Here is an 18814-nt window from a genome sequence, read left to right as displayed (position 1 = left end):
GGTTGTGTTTGGGAAATAGACTTATGAGTGCTGCCAGCATTGCTGCAGAGGTTGAAAAGGTGGGGGGTCAGCCTGTCAGTGCTCAGGATATTTGCCGCACACTGCATCAAATTGGTCTGCATGGCCATCGTCCCAGAAGGAAGCCTCTTCTAAAGATGATGCACAAGAAAGCCCGCAAACAGTTTGCTGAAGACAAGCAGACTAAGGACATGGATTACTGGAACCATGTCCTGTGGTCTGATGAGACCAAGATAAACTTATTTGGTTCAGATGTTGTCAAGCGTGTGTGGCGGCAACCAGGTGAGGAGTACAAAGACAAGTGTGTCTTGCCTACAGTCAAGCATGGTGGTGGGAGTGTCATGGTCTGGGGCTGCATGAGTGCTGCTGGCACTGGGGAGCTACAGTTCATTGAGGGAACCATGAATGCCAACATGTACTGTGACATACTGAAGCAGAGCATGATCCCCTCCCTTCGGAGACTGGGCCGCAGGGCAGTATTCCAACATGATAACGACCCCAAACACACCTCCAAGACAACCACTGCTTTGCTAAAGAAGCTGAGGGTAAAGGTGATGGATTGGCCAAACATGGACATCCTCAAACGGAAGGTGGAGGAGGGCAAGGTCTCTAACATCCACCAGCTCCGTTATGTCGTCATGGAGGAGTGGAAGAGGACTCCAGTGGCAACCTGTGAAGCTCTGGTGAACTCCATGCCCAAGAGGGTTAAGGCAGTGCTGGAAAATAATGGTGGCCACACAAAATATTGACACTTTGGGCCCAATTTGGACATTTTCAGTGCTGCCAGCATTGCTGCAGAGGTTGAAAAGGTGGGGGGTCAGCCTGTCAGTGCTCAGGATATTTGCCGCACACTGCATCAAATTGGTCTGCATGGCCATCGTCCCAGAAGGAAGCCTCTTCTAAAGATGATGCACAAGAAAGCCCGCAAACAGTTTGCTGAAGACAAGCAGACTAAGGACATGGATTACTGGAACCATGTCCTGTGGTCTGATGAGACCAAGATAAACTTATTTGGTTCAGATGGCGCCAAGCGTGTGTGGCGGTAACCAGGTGAGGAGTACAAAGACAAGTGTGTCTTGCCTACAGTCAAGCATGGTGGTGGGAGTGTCATGGTCTGGGGCTGCATGAGTGCTGCTGGCACTGGGGAGCTACAGTTCATTGAGGGAACCATGAATGCCAACATGTACTGTGACATACTGAAGCAGAGCACGATCCCCTCCCTTCGGACCGCAGGGCAGTATTCCAACATGATAACGACCCCAAACACACCTCCAAGACGACCACTGCCTTGCTAAAGAAGCTAAAGTAAAGGTGATGGATTGGCCAAGCATGGGCATCCTCAAACGGAAGGTGGAGGAGCGCAAGGTCTCTAACATCCACCAGCTCCGTGATGTTGTCATGGAGGAGTGGAAGAGAACTCCAGTGGCAACCTGTGAAGCTCTGGTGAACTCCATGCCCAAAAGGTTTAAGGCAGTGCTGGAAAATAATGGTGGCCACACAAAATATTTACACTTTTGGCCCAATTTGGACATTTTCACTTAGGGGTGTACTCACTTTTTTGCGGCCAGCGGTTTAGACATTAATGGCTGTGTGTCAAGTTATTTTGAGGGGACAAATTTACACTAATTTATACAAGCTGTACACTCACTACTTTACATTGTAGCAAAGTGTAATTTCTTCAGTGTTGTCACATGAAAAGATATAATAAAATATTTCACACATACATATATTAACATGCTTTCATATTCTGAATAAAAGACAGCATAATTTGAAAATCATTCATGTTTCACACAATTTAGGAGAAGTCAATGTTCAATTTTACAATGATAACACTTTAGACAACAATAATAATAAGGATGTAGGTTAGTGGTTAAAAATTTGGGCTCGAGTACAAGTAGTTCTAAATTCAAACCACAAAAGAGTTGACGGTATAAAACACTCATTTAACACACTCACTTATATTGCTGATGGTCCTTGGTACTCCTGGTCTTGGCCATAAAGCGTTCGGCAAGCTTCTCCAGGTTGCGTGAGTACTCCATCTCGATCTCAGACTTCTTGCGGAAGAAGTCCTGGAGGTCCTGAAGGAGCTGGACCCTCATGTCCGTCTGCTGCTCCAGACATTTCTGCTGTTCCACCAGTTGGGCTCGAATCTCTGAACAAAAACAACCAAACATGGTTTGTTGTTAGAGTCTCTCAATAGAAATCACAAAAGGAGTGAAGACAAATCATCAGTTTTAGTGCACGCTTCAACGGTGCTCTGGAAACCTCTTGCTAGCAGCTCAACAAAGGCAGTCAGAAATTTTAAAAATGGCCAGCAATATTCTATAAATAAAGCTTTCAGATTTGCCTTGGGCTAGTTTCATTGTGCAGTATCAGCAATACTAAAAAAAAAATCCAGGCTTCTCAGGTGGAGCAGGTAATACCCTTATGCTGCATTTCATTAAAGCCGGAATGAGGAACGGTCCCAGAAACTAACCTAATGACTCTCTAAAGCCAATGTGTGTACAGCTAGTACAGCCATGTAGGCACTCCACTTCATTTAACAAGCATTTTTTGCCCAAATTACCTCCGGTTTCCTCATGTGAGTGCCCCCTTGTCACTGGAAATGGAGCTCATTAAATTTGCAGTGCACTGTGAAGGCTCTGCAGCTCCATACCATAACATACATTCAGACTTCCTCTCTCAGCCCTCAAGTGACCCAACATGTTTAATGTATTTCTCATAATATGGGTTCTCTGAACCACAGTGACCACTTTGATGGGATACACAATAACTAAATGCTATAAAAGCACAAATATTTCAACAATATTATAGTAATAATATCCTGGACAAGCCCCCAGATAATCTTTATTAAAGAAATTAAATAGCAAGAAAAAGCCCTCAATTTTAAACATGAACTGTTAGTAACATATATTGTTTGACGAAGGTGAAGGGAAATTAGGGAGAAAAGGTAAGAAATAAGAACATTCGATAAAATGTAAAAATATATTTGATAGAACTAGTTATGCAAGGCAGAGAAGAGGCACATTTTTACTTCCAAGTTAAATAAATAATTTAAAACTACAGATTATACATAATAATGGAAACATCAAAGTTATTCCTGTAATGTCCAACAATAACTGTCTTGAATTTTGTTGAAAGCTTTCAATTTGATGCTAAATTGGTGTTTTCATGTTTGTAGTGTAGCAAAACTTCGTAGAGTTGGTTTTAAAATCTCACTGATATTGTGCCTAAAAAGTAAATAAAAAAACAAATCAATTTTACAAATTGACAAATTAATCAAAACATTATGTAATAATAAAAGTAATTAATTAATTAATTTAATAAAAACAAATAACAATAAAATTAATGAATTAATGTAATTACATTTTTAAAATGTAAAATGTAGATTAACCAAAAATGTAGAGAACCAATGCTATATGTTTTAATGACAGGCTATGAACATATCCTAAATAAATAAATAAAATTAATTAATTGATTTAATTAAATAAAACATAAAAAAGTAGAATTTTTTAATGACAGGCTATAAATACATGCAGTAGAATAAGACGTCTGGTTTAATATAAATAGGATTAATAATATTATCTCGCACCAAAAACACCTTTTTCTGAAATATTTTTCCATAATGACTGCTGAAGTATCAGCATTTTTATATTCCGACATGTCATATTTTGCAGTAATGACCCGATGATTAAGTATCCATTACATAACCTACAACACACCATTACCTCAAAGACATTCAAAGAGATTCCAAGAGCAATATAAAACTTTCTGCGCTCCGCTTTCCTTCGTCGCCAGTATCGAGTGACCCTCTCTGATTACAAAGAGCATTCCTGGCCCTGTGAGGTCACGTGTATGGTAAACATCTGCATGGAGTCAGTGTGCTGAAGCATGTGTTAGACCGTGTGTCTGATCAAAGCCCCTGTGATCCACTTCAAACAGAGAGATAGATGTGAGCACCTGTGAGCCGTCTGATACTGCACAAACAAGACCTGAAGGTGGAATCCAAAAATCAGCCCTCTGCTGTCTGTCTCTACAGTTAGCTTCAACAATTTCAGCGCTCGCAGGTGGGTTACCAAGATAGCTAATGGCTGGGACGAGTGTATATCAGAGATTGCATGCTATTGCAGGAAAATGTGAGCAAACAACAGGTTGTGGGCCAAATTAGAGATAACAGAGACCATTTTTTAACCTTTTATGACCTACACCGTACGTTAAAATAAATAAATTACTACTTCTCTAACAAAGACTCTGACAAACAGACTTTAGCCATTCGTTTAGTATACGTCACACTGAATTTGATACTGGGAGATGGAAGCACAGCTTCAGCTATTTATCATCATAATTTCAACTAGTCTCTTTTTTTTTTTAAAGACAAAAAAAAAACTTTCATAGAAATCAATTTACAACTTCTAAGTTTATCAACTTCAAGTTTGCTAACAAAATAGAAAAGAAAATGTAATGACAAACCAGCAATTTTTTGCATTACGGTAATGAGAATTGGGGGCAGCTAAATGAGCAACATGACCATATCTATGCCATCAGGACAGCTTCAATATTCTCAATTGCCAATCCAAGCAGCATGCTGCACTTTTTCCTCATACACTCTGTGCCAAAAGCTATGTGGGACATACTGTACCAGAATCCTGTATGCAGACGTTCTCATCAGCGCTACCTGAAATAGCAGCATTTGTCAGGAGACCTGTGTTAATGCACTGGGTTATCCAGAACTGCCATCTGCTTAACAGCTCGGGACTGGGAATACTTTCCAGACTGTCACATTTACTCAATTACCTAAGTGAGATGCCAAACAATGTATAGTTGATATGACATGCCAAGCAATGACAGCAGAGTCATACAGTGTGACATGCTGCTGGATACCGTATCTAAAACGTCTGTAAACCAGCCTCTCATCAGTACTGAGGCACAGGCATCCAAAAACATGTCCCAGTATTTCGATACTTTTTTTTAGATACAGTTACAAACATATTTCATATAAATTGGCCTTGCAGTACAGAGTCGAGCTGCTTAATTGTTGAAAAATTATTTTTAAAACATTTGCAGATTTCATTCTACAATGAAATTTAGGTAAATATCTTTTGTTTTCTGTCTTCTGAAGTATCCTGTTACTATTTTGATGTGAAAATTCATTAAGAAGTGTGTGGGAAAAAATCACGAGGAGTGTGTGAAATAACAGTCTAAATTAATCAAACTGAACAGCAAACAAATTCAGACATTTTTGCCAATCTGTTTGTCAGATTAGATCAAAAGTGTTATTTATTCGCAAATCTGGCTTAGTTCTGACTCTAAACAGCAAATGCACAACATGGTTGCTTAAATATTATCAAAATAATTTATAGTTTGGTATATGGGTCAGAGACATTAAGATATCCGCATCAAAAGAAATTTACAAAAGTGATTTTATGTCCATAGAAAGCACATTAAATGTAAGTAAAGTGTCTAATTTTAAGGTTTCAAATAAGTTTTTGGAGAATAAAATTTCATAATTTGGTTGAAATAATGTTACATTGTCATTCAGTGTAACACAATATTTATGTAAAAATTCAAACAACGTGCTTATTCTGACGTGTATATATATTAAAATATATAAAAGAATGAGGGAGCATATTCAATTTGATTGTGTTTTAAGTTAGTAAAAAGTTCTTACTGACAAATGGGCAAATTTTAAAAATTTAAAATTACAACTAATTAGTATCTTTGGGGTGAAAGTAATTAGTCTTTTAATGTGTCATAAATTGATTTTTGTTGTAAATATGCCTGAAAAGATTGTTACACTGAATGACATTTTAGTGGGTTTCTTCTGTAAATCAGGGAAATGTATGATATTTATTTTTGCTCAGAAAAACAAACATAAAATTGCAATTAAATTTAATTTTGGGGAAAAACAACAACAATTTAAAGCAGTATTACACTTATTGTTTTTAATGCTTAAACCCTTTTTCGCCTTTGACCCATATGGTAATCTTTATTGTCAGCCATAAATTTATCAGTAATATTTTACTGGGGCACAGCTATATTTCTGTGTACAGAAAAAACTTCTGTATACATACACTTTTCATGTTTTTGTTTCTATTAAAATTTCTAATTTAAAAAAATTATAGTTATATCTATACATATAGATACACTATATTTTATATTATCCTCATTTTACTTTTTCATTTTGTATTATTCTGTTTCCATCAAAAAAAAGTTCACCTAAAATAACTGAAAATATCTCTTTACTAGATTTTACAAGATGGTTTTATCTGAACACCATTAATGTGCACTGTAACTAAAGGCCTTCAACTCATGTAAGAACAGGTTCTCCTTAAATAATCATGCAAGTCATCAGAATCACAATTATACCCTATGGGAACAAAAATCCCTGTTCATACTCATAATAGATAGTGACTGTTTCAGAAGACATGTAGACAGGTGGGCAGTGGCTGGGGGAATATCCTGTTTTCATAAGGTTCAGCACAGCTGGGAGACGTCAGTCAGTCGGCCTTGCGCCAGGGCTCAGGAGCAATGTGTGCAGCAATGTGATCGCCCATAGCCAGATTGATTTTTACCAACTCCAGTCCATCAAGGAAAGTCTACTTACTTTTGACAGCTCAAAGAGAAGTGAGCCTCCATTCTAACCACTAACAAGCCATCTTGTTACAGAAACTAAAAGCCAACCTGCAAACCGCACTGTTCACACTACAAATCAACACAAGGCCTAAACAGAATAAATGCAGACTTGGAACGATTTCATAACAGAAGTTAGACAAAAGATTAAAAAGTGAGCAAAATATTAAGTCAATTTAATGAGGTCTTACTTCCCAAGCAAGTCACTGTATTCTTTTTAATTAGTTATATTTAATTAGTCAGGAAGGTGAACTGAAGTAACTGGAGTGCATGTTTGTGACCATTATGCATCTTATGCATCATTATGCATTTTATTTTGTCGTCAAAATATGCTAGCGAGTGGAAGAACTCCAAGAAAGTATGTCTAGGTCGAATTTCCTCCCGAAATCAACAAATAAATAAATAAATACAAAAGTTAAATAAAAAAGAAAAATAAATAAAATATAATATAATGAAAAACTCAAAATATATTTTGTGTGGGGAAAAAATGTAAGCCTACTTTGAACTAATAAGTTAGTTACCAAAGTTTAAAGTCCATTTCAAAGGAGTCTATGAAAATAAAACCGCAACCTTCCACCAAGTGTTTGAGAACAGGAATCGATTAAAAAAAATGTCAGCCAGAATCCTTTCTGTTACTAATATTTATCATCAGTTTGACATTATGGACTGTCATACAACCCTCCTGTGGTAAGACATAACTATACTGATCCTAAGGGGGAGAAAATTAGATATTTTCACATCTCCTGTAATTTACTTCATATAGTATTTTTTTTTAAAAAGCAGCCAAAAGCTAGGGCCCTATGAAATCAGTTTGATTTTTCCTCAAACTCCTTTTTATTTTTTTTCCAAATTCAATTTTTTCCCCGTTTTAATTTCTCTGGATTCTGTTTTTCCATTTTAATTCTTCTAATTCTTCTCTTCTAAATTGTATTAATCAAAAAGTTTGTCAAATTAATTGAAATCATGAAACGTACATAATTTAAGAGCAATTTATTAAAATCTTAACAAAAACGTAGTTTTTAAGGCCCTATGAAATAGGTTTTTTTTCTCAAATTTAGTTTTATTTTTACAAAATTCTGTTTTCCATTCAGTTTTTGGATTTCATTTTAATGGTTTCATTCAATTTTAAAAATCAAAACCATCTCTAAATAATCTATTGTATAAATTTTTTTTTTTTTTCCAGAAATACTGTGCTGTGTATTTATTTTTCTGGTAAACATTCCCTAAAAATAATGTTTTAATATAATTCTTTAGTTTTAGTAGTACTATTACATTAAGTAACATTTTTTGTCACAGATTCAAGTGAAACTGAACTGTTATTTTGACAGGGTTGTAGTGAAGACTTTTAGTTTCTCTGTTTATATCATATGACAATAGGTCAAAAACTCATATACTGAGGTGGCAGAGGCTGAAAACACTGTGAGCATAACATCACGCACGCTTTCAGTACGTGTAGTAAACGAAACTGCACAACATGCAGGATTCATTTTTAAATAGTATTTTGCTGCTTAATATTACACTAGTATCGCATTTTGATGTAAGTGTACTAAACTACTTTTGATTTATTCATCCAAAATTTTGTAATGTTAATTAGAACAACTTCAGACTAAGATCACATATTTATAATGTCAGAAAATATCTATATAATCAATGCTTGAAGTGGGCCGGTACGCAACGGTACACAGTACCGGCACATCTATATTTTAGCCTTTAGAGTACCTGCACTTTTTTGTGCGTACCAGCACTTCTGACATGTTGCCGGTACTCAGAGTAAAAGCGTCAGGGTCTGGGTGATTATATGATCCCATATATGATTAGAAAGGACACTATATAAATCACACTATCCAGGCGGGATCACCTCTCATCTCGACCAATCACGTGAATGAATGCAAGTGTGTGCAGTGTGTGGGGCGCGAGAGCATGTCAGGGGAGGCGCGCAGAGTAGTAGAATAATAATTAATTTGAAAATTACTCATTTGAATCAGTACTTTAGAATGAAAATAATATCTTAAAATGAAAAGAAGCAGGCTTTTGCGATCACATCATGTTAAACCGGTAAACTCCTGGAAAGTCCAAGGATGCAGTAAACGAATTCAAACAGAAAGTTCAAAACAGCGCTAATGCAGAGAAAACACGGCCGATTTCATCAGCAATTGCGGAAAGAATAGTGATTTTCATCCAGATGTCAGTAAAATTATAGTAGTTGGCTTAAAAGCAAGAGTGTTTTACAATGAACGCTGATTATGCGGTGGTCAGAGAGATTTAGCGATTCTGAATGGGTCCGTATAGTAGTAAAGGCAGGTGATTTAGTGGTATTTAGTGGACCTCCCTGTGGTCCTGTTTGGTATTGCAGCTTGACTTGTGCTAATTTGTATTGAAAACTTTTATTTAATTATTGATTGATTGTGGCACTATACATACAGTACATTGTGAAGTATTAAAAAGTACTTATTTATTTAATATAAATAAATAGGTGTGGGGGGGTGGGGGGGGTGAGTACCGACACTTCCTTTTTTTCTACTTCAAGCACTGTATATAATCATATTTATTATAGATATATAGATTTATTTATTCTTTTTTTCTGGCATACATATCCTTCTGACACATAAAAATAACTATGTAAAATAATATTTAGCATTATTTGTGCTAGGACCAGTCAAAACGTAAAATCTGAACTACTAATCTAACCAGCCACCCCTGGATGTGGCTCTTCTCTATAAAGCCGTTTCACATGGTGCCAACATGAACATAGAGCACACGTGTTGTTTTATCTGACTGTAAGTCTTCTTCAAACCTAGCAGGAAGTCTGAACCTCAGAGGCCAGAGTCCAGCTATTAGCTCATTACCATTTCCTGAGACAGTCTGGAGGCCTGCATACACAAACAGGAAAGACTGGCCCTTAGGCAGTCTTCTGAGTCTGGTCCGACTGTGGTCTACTGACCCACTGAGAAGCAATTCCTTCTTGTTCAGGTCTTCAACAGGACCAAATTACACCCTACTGCATGAACTCCCCTGACCTGAAACTCCTCCACTTACCCGCTGCTCTCCTCAAATTTTAAACACGTATCAATAGCACACCCGTGGAAACTAACTCAATGTTTGGAGACTCCTTTTTTAGACTGAGGCCAAGCACAGCTGCCAATAAAATGGCTTGGAAAGTATCAAAATTCTCAACAATGTGGTCAGCCAAGACTGAGTAAATATCAGTAAGTTATTTTTTCAAGATAAATAAATGAGTTTAGCAGGGAGACTATCTAATCTTGGCACCATGTTTTAACACAAGGGGCCAAGTATAGCAAAAATAAATCTTGTAATAAGAAATAAACCAATACTCAAAATAATTAAACATAGATCAGTTATTTCCCTTTAGACATTTAGGAACACTGTACTGTTGTATTGACTGTGAATTTTTAAATAATTCTGCACAAAAAATATATTTAATAGTAGTATTATGACTGTTAAAAAAAGTAGTAGTAATATTATGTGTGTAAATTGCTGAAGTAAACAACGGCGATGTAGTGGGGAAAAAATGGTTCAAATGAGATTTATGTAGAAACTGGATTATACAAACAATATGAATACACAGACAACCTAATTAACCCCTATAAATAAATATTACGCTGAAGTGTGTAATTCTGGCTACTAGCGGCAATATGACTGTTTCCAAACAGGTTTCCCAAAAGTCTGAAAATCCATTTTCACATTTAGAGTTTAAAACTAAAACAGGTAATTGTGAGATAAAGCTTAAAATCAGAAATAAATTCTCACAAGTTGCCAATTATAAAAAATAAAGACAGAAGTTAACAATTTGAGCCAGTCACCCACTGGCTGCTGAAATGGTTTAAATCCTCCCAACAAGAGCAGACAGGCCCACTTCAGGAAGATGTGTGTAGAACATCACTATCAATCACTAAACATAATTATGGAGGCCCATGAGAGTCATCATTCAAATCCAACCCAAATAAAGACGTGGAGCAGAAGAAATGTGAGATTTATAATTATATTATGATGGGGAAGGTTGTTTATTCAGCTGCTGTCTGATATCTGTTTGAGCTGGATGCATGAAAGACATTTCGGCCAATAACGTTTTTTGAACAAAAATCTGCCAATTTCAAAACAGTGCAATTTTAGTATTATTTATATGGTTTTATAGTTTTTATTAATATTTTGAATTAGATTTTAGTTTTATTTTTGGAATATTACTATTTAGGTTTCATTTCTTAAACTCAGTTTACATTTTTTTTCTAGTTTGTAATACGTTTACATGTAGTGCTTTAACTTAAACTTCTAAACTATCAATTATTTGCCAAGGTGGCATTTCTAATTTTTGTTTACTTTAGGTTTTTCATCTGATATTTATATAAAAATTTTGCTTTATTTCCATTAACAAGAATGTGTTACCTATTTTAGCTTTAGTTAACAACAACAGCCCTTTTTAAAATTATCCGAATAAAGGGCTGCTTTTTGTATCCACAATAAGGCTAGGAGCTTTGCTGAGGGTCAAAAAAGGTTCAATCATTAACAAAGAAAGAGGGAACGAGCAAGAAAGAGAAAGGAGGACAAAAAAGGAGAAAAAAACTCTTGCATCAGGTGCATGAACGTACAACCATTGTGAGCGAAGACTGGCCCTTCTTTTAGTGATTCATATCCAGGCCGTCCCAGCTGCTCCAACTGCCCTCGGGGGAGGGGAGAGCATCACACGAAACTCAATACACACATTCAGACTACGGTTTCATACTGCAAAAGGGCTACTTTCTCCCACACATTTTTTTTTCAGAAGAAAGTACCACTATGTTGCAAGATGACATTGTATGCTCCTTGGGCTCACTTTGTTCTTTTGTTTGGAAAATGCCAGCGAGAAGAGTCTGAAAACGAGGAGCGTGGATAACGTTTCATCCCCTCTCCCATTGCAAAAACAATAGTAACTGTTTGAGGGAGCTGCCAGGACATGCCACATTTGAAGTAAGTCTCTTGGAAACGTGTGGAACGCCAACAGATCTTCTCCTGTAATTAGATGGGGCTTTTCCTGACATCTAAGAGGTCAATAAGCAGTACAAACACTACATCATGTTTACCTCAGATCGTTCATACCTTCTCACAACCAGAGATCAAACGAATTGTTCACGTCAAAAATTTTCTGAACTTCAATGATCATTGCATCAAAAATGCTGCAGTAACTCTAAATGCCCTGCAGTGTGGTGTTTGACGTGACAACTCTATTCAAGAAACTGCATTCAGTGCTTGGGGGGCCCACTAGAGCTGCCAGACGGGGCCTCACGGACCACACGTGAGGCGGTTCAATCCCACACACAAACACCTGGGCAGCACTAGTTCATTCAAACACATCTGCACGGTCTAATGTTCTACAACTGTAAGGATCTGTAGGACACACCTGCAGAACTCCATCTCTCATCAGCCAACATATGCGGTTTATCACACTGAACGCCATTGACAAAGACACCACAGACCATAAACAGTGCTGGACACTTAAACTAAAGGCCCTTTCACATGATTCTTGCAGAGAAACGCCAGACTATACAGTACATTGCATAGTGGTTGAGTGTTGTAATGCAACTTTCGACTATTTGGTGCTAACGTTTCGAAGCATAGCAATGATCACCAGACAAATCACTACAACATATCATTAAGCGAGTGGTTGGGCCACAAAATGAATCCTGTGGGTGAATGTAAATGAAAATTTTAATTTCAAATAAAATTAGATTTCAGTTTTTATACTTGTGTTATTATTGGTAACACTTTAGTATAGGGACCAATTATCACTTTTAACTAGTTGCTTATTATCATGCCTATTATTAACATATTGACTGTTTACTAATTAGAAAGCACACATTCTGCATGACCATATTCTACATCCCTAATCCTACCCAATACCTAAACTTAACTACTACAGTACTATTCATAAGCAGCAAGAGTTTATTGAGGCAAAAGTCGTAGATAGTGGTTTGTTAATAACGAGGATTGGACCTTAAAATAAAGTGTGGCTGTGTTATTTTCCATTTCATAGTAATTATTTGTGAAATTTACTAGCAATTTCTAAATGAACATTTTTTTTCTACACCAATTTTTTTTTCAGTGCATTTACATTGACTAGTATGACAACACTGAAGGAGTATCCAACAACATATGTATATTATGTAGGAATAGACAGAAAAACCAATATTGTCATGACATTGTTGAAAGACAATAACTGTCCAATGTTAAAATGTACATGTACGAGGCCCCTCTCTTCCGTGGGGTGACGAGCAGACTGTAAACTTCCGCCGTGAAACTTGCTAACTAGCACATATTAGGAAAGGCGATTTGCAAAGATTCATAAAAAACCCTTATACTCACTTCTTCTGTAGATGAGGCTGGATCACGAATGTAATGACAAATGCATTTAGGCAGATCGGGGATTTGGGCGCATTCCCTTCAAAAATGAAAGTAACATTAATCCTCTGCGTCTTCGGCGGCTCAGATGTTGGGAGTAAATGATGACTGCTATGTTCATTATTACATTCTACAACAGAACACCTCAATCGCTTAATCGGAGACATTCTTGTCTTCCCCTGCACCGGAGTCGACACAATGGCGGACAGCTCACAGCTCACTCAGGGCGGGTCTAAGGTAAGACGGCCTTGTCAATCAACTATCGTGGGAGCGGCCTGTGCAGAACTACGTCATTCTGCCAGGAATCTCAGAACAGCCAGATTTGAGAAAGGGGATTTTAAAATAGGGATTGTAACAAACGTTTGTAGGTCGGGAAGGAGGAGGCGGGAACCGGCGAACACTCAAACAAAACTTTAATAATAAAATAAACACAAAATAGCGCGACAGCCCCTCGCGGATGACTGCCGCGCACAAACAAAACCAAAACACAAAATAAAATCCAGGCCTGGTCCTCTCTCGTCTTTCCCTGTCGTCACTCCTCCTTTGTATCCTTCCAGAGCTCCTCCGTGAGACTCGAGACCGGTGAGTGGCGCAGGTGTCGCGCATTCGCAATTACTCCACCGGCCTCGCTCCGTTCCCACGGCTCTCGGCCCCGCCCCTCTCGCCACAGGGATTTAAAAAAAAAACACTGGGTGGATTTTTATCTTTATAGGATGGATGTGTACACACACTTCCAACACACATTTATGTTCAAACAACATGTAAAGTGAATTTTGCATCCGATGACCTTTAAATACAATAGCTATACAGTAGGGAAAAAAAGTATTTAGTCAGCCACCAATTGTGCAAGTTCTCCCACTTAAAAAGATGAGAGAGGCCTGTAATTTTCATCATAGGTATACCTCAACTATGAGAGAGTATATTTCGTTATCTAATATTTTATATCATGATATCAAAATTGCAGATGTCAGAGAAATTCCACAATTTCACTAAAGAAACTAATACCAGGTTATGAACATAATGAAAGTAAAAAAGTTCTAAAACAATTACTGAACAATTATTATGCTGACTAACATTAATGGCATAAACAGTCATGTCACATGATTTGTATTTGTTTATGTTCATTTTGGCCTTTTAAGGAGGAGAGAAAGCAAGCACACTGCTGTAAAAGGAAAGGAAATTTAATTAATCCTTAGTTTAATCAATACTGATTTATGCTAAGAATGACACATCACTATTTCTTTTGAAACATGGTAGCAAGGTAATAGCATGATTTTTTTGGGGCATGTACCATGATATTCTTTGAAGTACCTTGCAAATTTAATAAATGAACCATGCCGCCACAGTACATTTTGTACTTAAATTTAGCTCATTTGACTTCATTATGACAAACATTATATAAAAATGTCTGACTTGTTTGACATAATCCAATCTAAAATATTGCAAAGTTGAGACAACTGTATTTTGCAAGCAAGTAATGCTATATTGAAAAGTAAGTATGCTATATGTTAAATTTAATCTCAGTGTCCAACCAGCAGAAAATTTAATTATTTTACTCTCCACTTATTAGACAGTCATACGGAGTCCCTTGTCTGCCTTCTATGACTAACTTTCACTTAACCTGGTCTTTAGCAACCCCACAAAGGTGATAAATAACACCAACAATCACTAAACCTAATCTGTCTATGTGCCATTTACTACTAAAAGGCCAACTGCCGCTAATCAGATCAAGGCTTGCAGGACAGGTCAAAAGCTCCATGCTGACAAGCTAATGGGCATTTTGTCAAAGCAGCAAATCTGCTCTGTTATAAAAGCCATGAATCTCACTTATGATACATTTTATTACCTGGTCCATCTTCATAACACCCTGAGTGCTCCCACTGGACCCTGCTGTGACATTTGCATTTAATGTAATAAGCAGGCATCCTATGGTACAAGAAACACTGACAGATTAGAGTAATCTCTGCATAAGTACATCTAAGTGACTTAATTAAGAGCAATCATGTGCTTTATGCAGAATGCTTTTCTTTTTTCTTTTCTTTTGTAATCTGCAAAATGTTTCAAAAATCAAACTTTGATGATTTAAACACTGACCTTGCGACTAACCCTACAATTTTGACAGTATTATGGTTCATTGATGGCATAAAATTATATATTACTGTTTGATTACTATAATCATTTACCATGATAATTAAAATAGTACTGTATGATTCTCCAAAGAATACTCAAGCAGACCTGTCAGTCTGGGTTGGAGTTCATTTTAGTATACTGAACAACAAAAGGGGCTAAAGCCTGACTTACAAGAGATAATTGTACACAAGATACAGCAGGACAGCACATGTGTGCCTAAAAGACAAATTACACAATGAGGCCCATCATGAGCATCAGAGGAACAATGCAACTGAAATACCACAGGGCCACATGGCAAACATTACCCATCAGTGCTCATCTGAGACTATATCCCAGATCTTCTAAACAGTGTTTAAAGACATCCCATTCCCTACAACCCCCACTTCCTGTAAAAAAAACCCAGCACCTTTTCTAAACTACAGGTCTTTTCAACCAATGAAGCCCAAGAAGAGTAACCCTAGAAGGACAGCGTTTACATTCAAGTCCAAGCCTTGTTGCGCAAGAATATCTGTCATGGTATGTTAGCTCTGGGGGAGAAGGATTCACCGTAACAAAGACGTAATTAGAGGTAAAATGAGAGAGTCTCAAGCCCTAAGGGCAGGAGATAGTAGCTGGTGTGAATCCAGGGCCTCTAATTGTAATGCAGAGATGCCACTGGGAAGTTTACGCGATGGGAAATTGAGATAGTGCTCAAACTCGAAGTCTGCCAAAGATTGACACAAGTTCATAACCTCTATGACAGGCTGTCAAGATGGAAAATGTTTCATATTTCATACTCAAATCACACAGAAAAAAAGTTTGGTGTAGGATTTACTTTTTAAATTTCACAAATAATTACAAAGAATGGCAAGTATTGAATTAAACATGAATTTTGAAGTTGAAAGACTAAAATTAGGGATGCACCGATATGAAAATTTTGGCCGATACCGATAACCGATAATCCTTTATTTTTGAAAGTCGATAACCGATATGTTGGCCGATAAATCTATATCCAAATTTTATATACTTTTTGAGAGCCTGATTACAAAAAAGGTCTCATCATTAAAAACCACATCCCGAACACTTCAACATAAGCAGCCTAGTTTGAACGGTGTATGTTTTAAAAATAATTTTACTCTCCCATTACCAAATTTAGTCATAAAAAAGTCTTACAAATAAAATAATGCATAAATAATGCAAACAAGTCATTGGACATCATTACACGTGTAAAGAATCAAAATGAATGCGCCATAGATCAATAAAACGGAATAGCCTCTGCACGGACAATAATTAAATGATTTTAATTACTAAACCATATTGCTGATGAAAATAATAATAGAAAAATACAAGCGGTTGTTATTATTAATAATGTATCAATGATTTTGAAAAAGTAACAAATTAATACCACTGTTTTAAACAGCAGCCGTTTGAGCTGCGCGTGCTGAAGCTGAAGAGCTGAATGAACATGGTAAACTGAAGCGTTTTGCTGGCAGCTTATTTAACTCAAGGAAATGCATCCTGAGATTAATATTAATACAACATAAACATTAAACCCATAGAATTCACAACGTTTTATTATAATAATTTTCTCATTAGAATGTTATATACACGACATTCCCAATCATAGTTATTAATGTTGTGCACTGCTGTTTGAGTTTATCACCGGTAAACTGAAGTGCTCTTTTAACTTAACCAAACGCATTCTATATGAGATAAATCAGATATACATCAAATAAACACAATATTACAACGTACAATTGCACAAAAGGCTGCAAACGAACAGCGCGCATCTGAAGTGTCTCTGAAGGAAATAATGCATTATTTATCGGCTTTAAGATATCGGCCAAATTTTCTTATCAGGCCGATACCGATAACAGAAAAAATGAGCATTTATCGGCCGATACCGATATGGTGGCCGATATATCGTGCATCCCTAACTAAAATAGTATATTTTCTTGTAACTTCAATATTTGTTTTTACATTCTATACAGTGTGAAATAAATAAAGCTTTACCTCTCCAAGAACCACCATTAATTTAAACAGGACATCTTTCACCTACCTACTTAAAGGGGTCATATGATGCGATTTCAATTTTTCCTTTCTACAATGCGGAGTTCAGCCCGGGGTCGTCACATGTGGTTGCCGCTCACTCGTCGCATCCGCCGGGTGCCCCGTTCTCGACTCCACCGCCTCAGCTCACTCTATCCCGGCCTCAGCTCACTCTATCCTAGCATCAGCTCATGCTAAGCCGGGGCTTCCCCTCACGCTAGGCCGCTGTGTTTTTCGTTGTGAAAGTGAAACTACTTTGTTTGATCTTCCAAAAGAGGACACAACTACAAATCAGTGGTTAAGTTGTATTTACCACACTGTTCCAGAACAGTTTAATTTATGTTTACGCGGCGCGATGCAACGCAATGCGTAAAAAGACAGTATAAGTCATTATAATCAGTAATTATGTCCCCACTGGATGCAACAAATGCCTCGTTTGTAATGGGTTTTAATGTTGTCTCGTCGCTCCGGCCGGACACAGCATCAACAGTATGTGAGGGGCGTAACATTTCCATCTCACGCTTGAGGTATTTGGCCAATCATAACGCACTGGATAGCTGGCCAATCACAGCACACCTCGCTTTTCCAGACCGATGAGCTTTGTAAAAATCGACACGTTTCAAAAAGGCGGGGCATAGAGGAGAAACAATAATGTACAGTATGTGGAAAATGTTTTTTGAACTTTAAACCACATAAACACATTTCATTACACCAAATACACAAAATAATGTTCTTTTTAGCAGCATCATATGACCCCTTTAAACAAATCCCCCAAAGAAGAAAAGCTAAGGGAGAAGCATTGACTAATTGACCAAACCTATTTTTTACCCAGGGATTAAGCAGACGTACTATTGACATGTCATGCATTACATTGTGGTTGCCGTTTAGCATTACGTCACATTTGTTCCTGTTGTTCCCTCTTTTATGTCAATGATAGGATCTTCACTAGACTGTAGCGAACACAACAGCTCATCCACTTCAAATAGGTCTTACAAAGAATGAATGGAAACGAAGCCTGTAGAATATCCAACAAAGGACATATGGCAGTTTAAATTATGTTACGTTATGGGAAATGCACGTTTTATAGGACAAGGCTGTTTTGTTTGTCATTCATGCTTGAATTAAATTAAGAAATCAAAGTCCAACATGTTTTTAAATAAAAGATATATGGAGAAAGCATAATTATGGATAGAGGAAACAACAGTTTGAAGTTAAAAAGATCTTGAAGATGGATTTTTTTAATTACAAACAGGCAGCTTTTCCATTCTCAAGATGTTAATTGATGGACTGGAGTTGGACGGGGTTACTTGCATTGTTGTTTTCATCAGCTGTTTGGACTCTCATTCTGATGGCACCCATTCACTGCAGAGGATCCATTGGTGAGCAAGTGATGTAATGCTAAATTAACTACTACTTAAACTACTGTACATCTTATATTGTAAGTAATTTTTCAGCAAACTTTCATTTTTGGGTGAACTCTTCCTTTAATTATGAGTGTGTTGAATTTTATTTTTAAAAAGCCAATTATTTTGGATGTCTACATGATAAAGTGGTCTATGCTCAACCAGGAAAAACGGATAACAATCTATAAAGGTCAAGAGGTGAGTTAGACCCTGCA

At 37.1% G+C, this 18814-nt stretch overlaps 1 protein-coding gene across 1 annotated transcript in view; it reads right to left on the bottom strand.

The window, feature by feature from the left end:
* Positions 1–18814, bottom strand: part of LOC107559806 (SLIT-ROBO Rho GTPase-activating protein 1-like) — a 124379-nt gene that overhangs the window by 88669 nt on the left and 16896 nt on the right. Inside the window, exon 2 of the mRNA XM_016243774.1 lies at positions 1975–2170. Coding sequence (XP_016099260.1) covers positions 1975–2170 — 196 coding nt within the window. The remainder of the gene's footprint in view (positions 1–1974; positions 2171–18814) is intronic.

Source organism: Sinocyclocheilus grahami, unplaced genomic scaffold (genome assembly GCF_001515645.1).
Source record: "Sinocyclocheilus grahami isolate Dianchi unplaced genomic scaffold, SAMN03320097.WGS_v1.1 scaffold700.1, whole genome shotgun sequence".
NCBI classification, from domain to species: Eukaryota; Metazoa; Chordata; class Actinopteri; order Cypriniformes; family Cyprinidae; genus Sinocyclocheilus; species Sinocyclocheilus grahami.
Note: the sequence above shows the minus strand (reverse complement) of the source record. Positions and strands in the feature narration are given on the sequence as shown.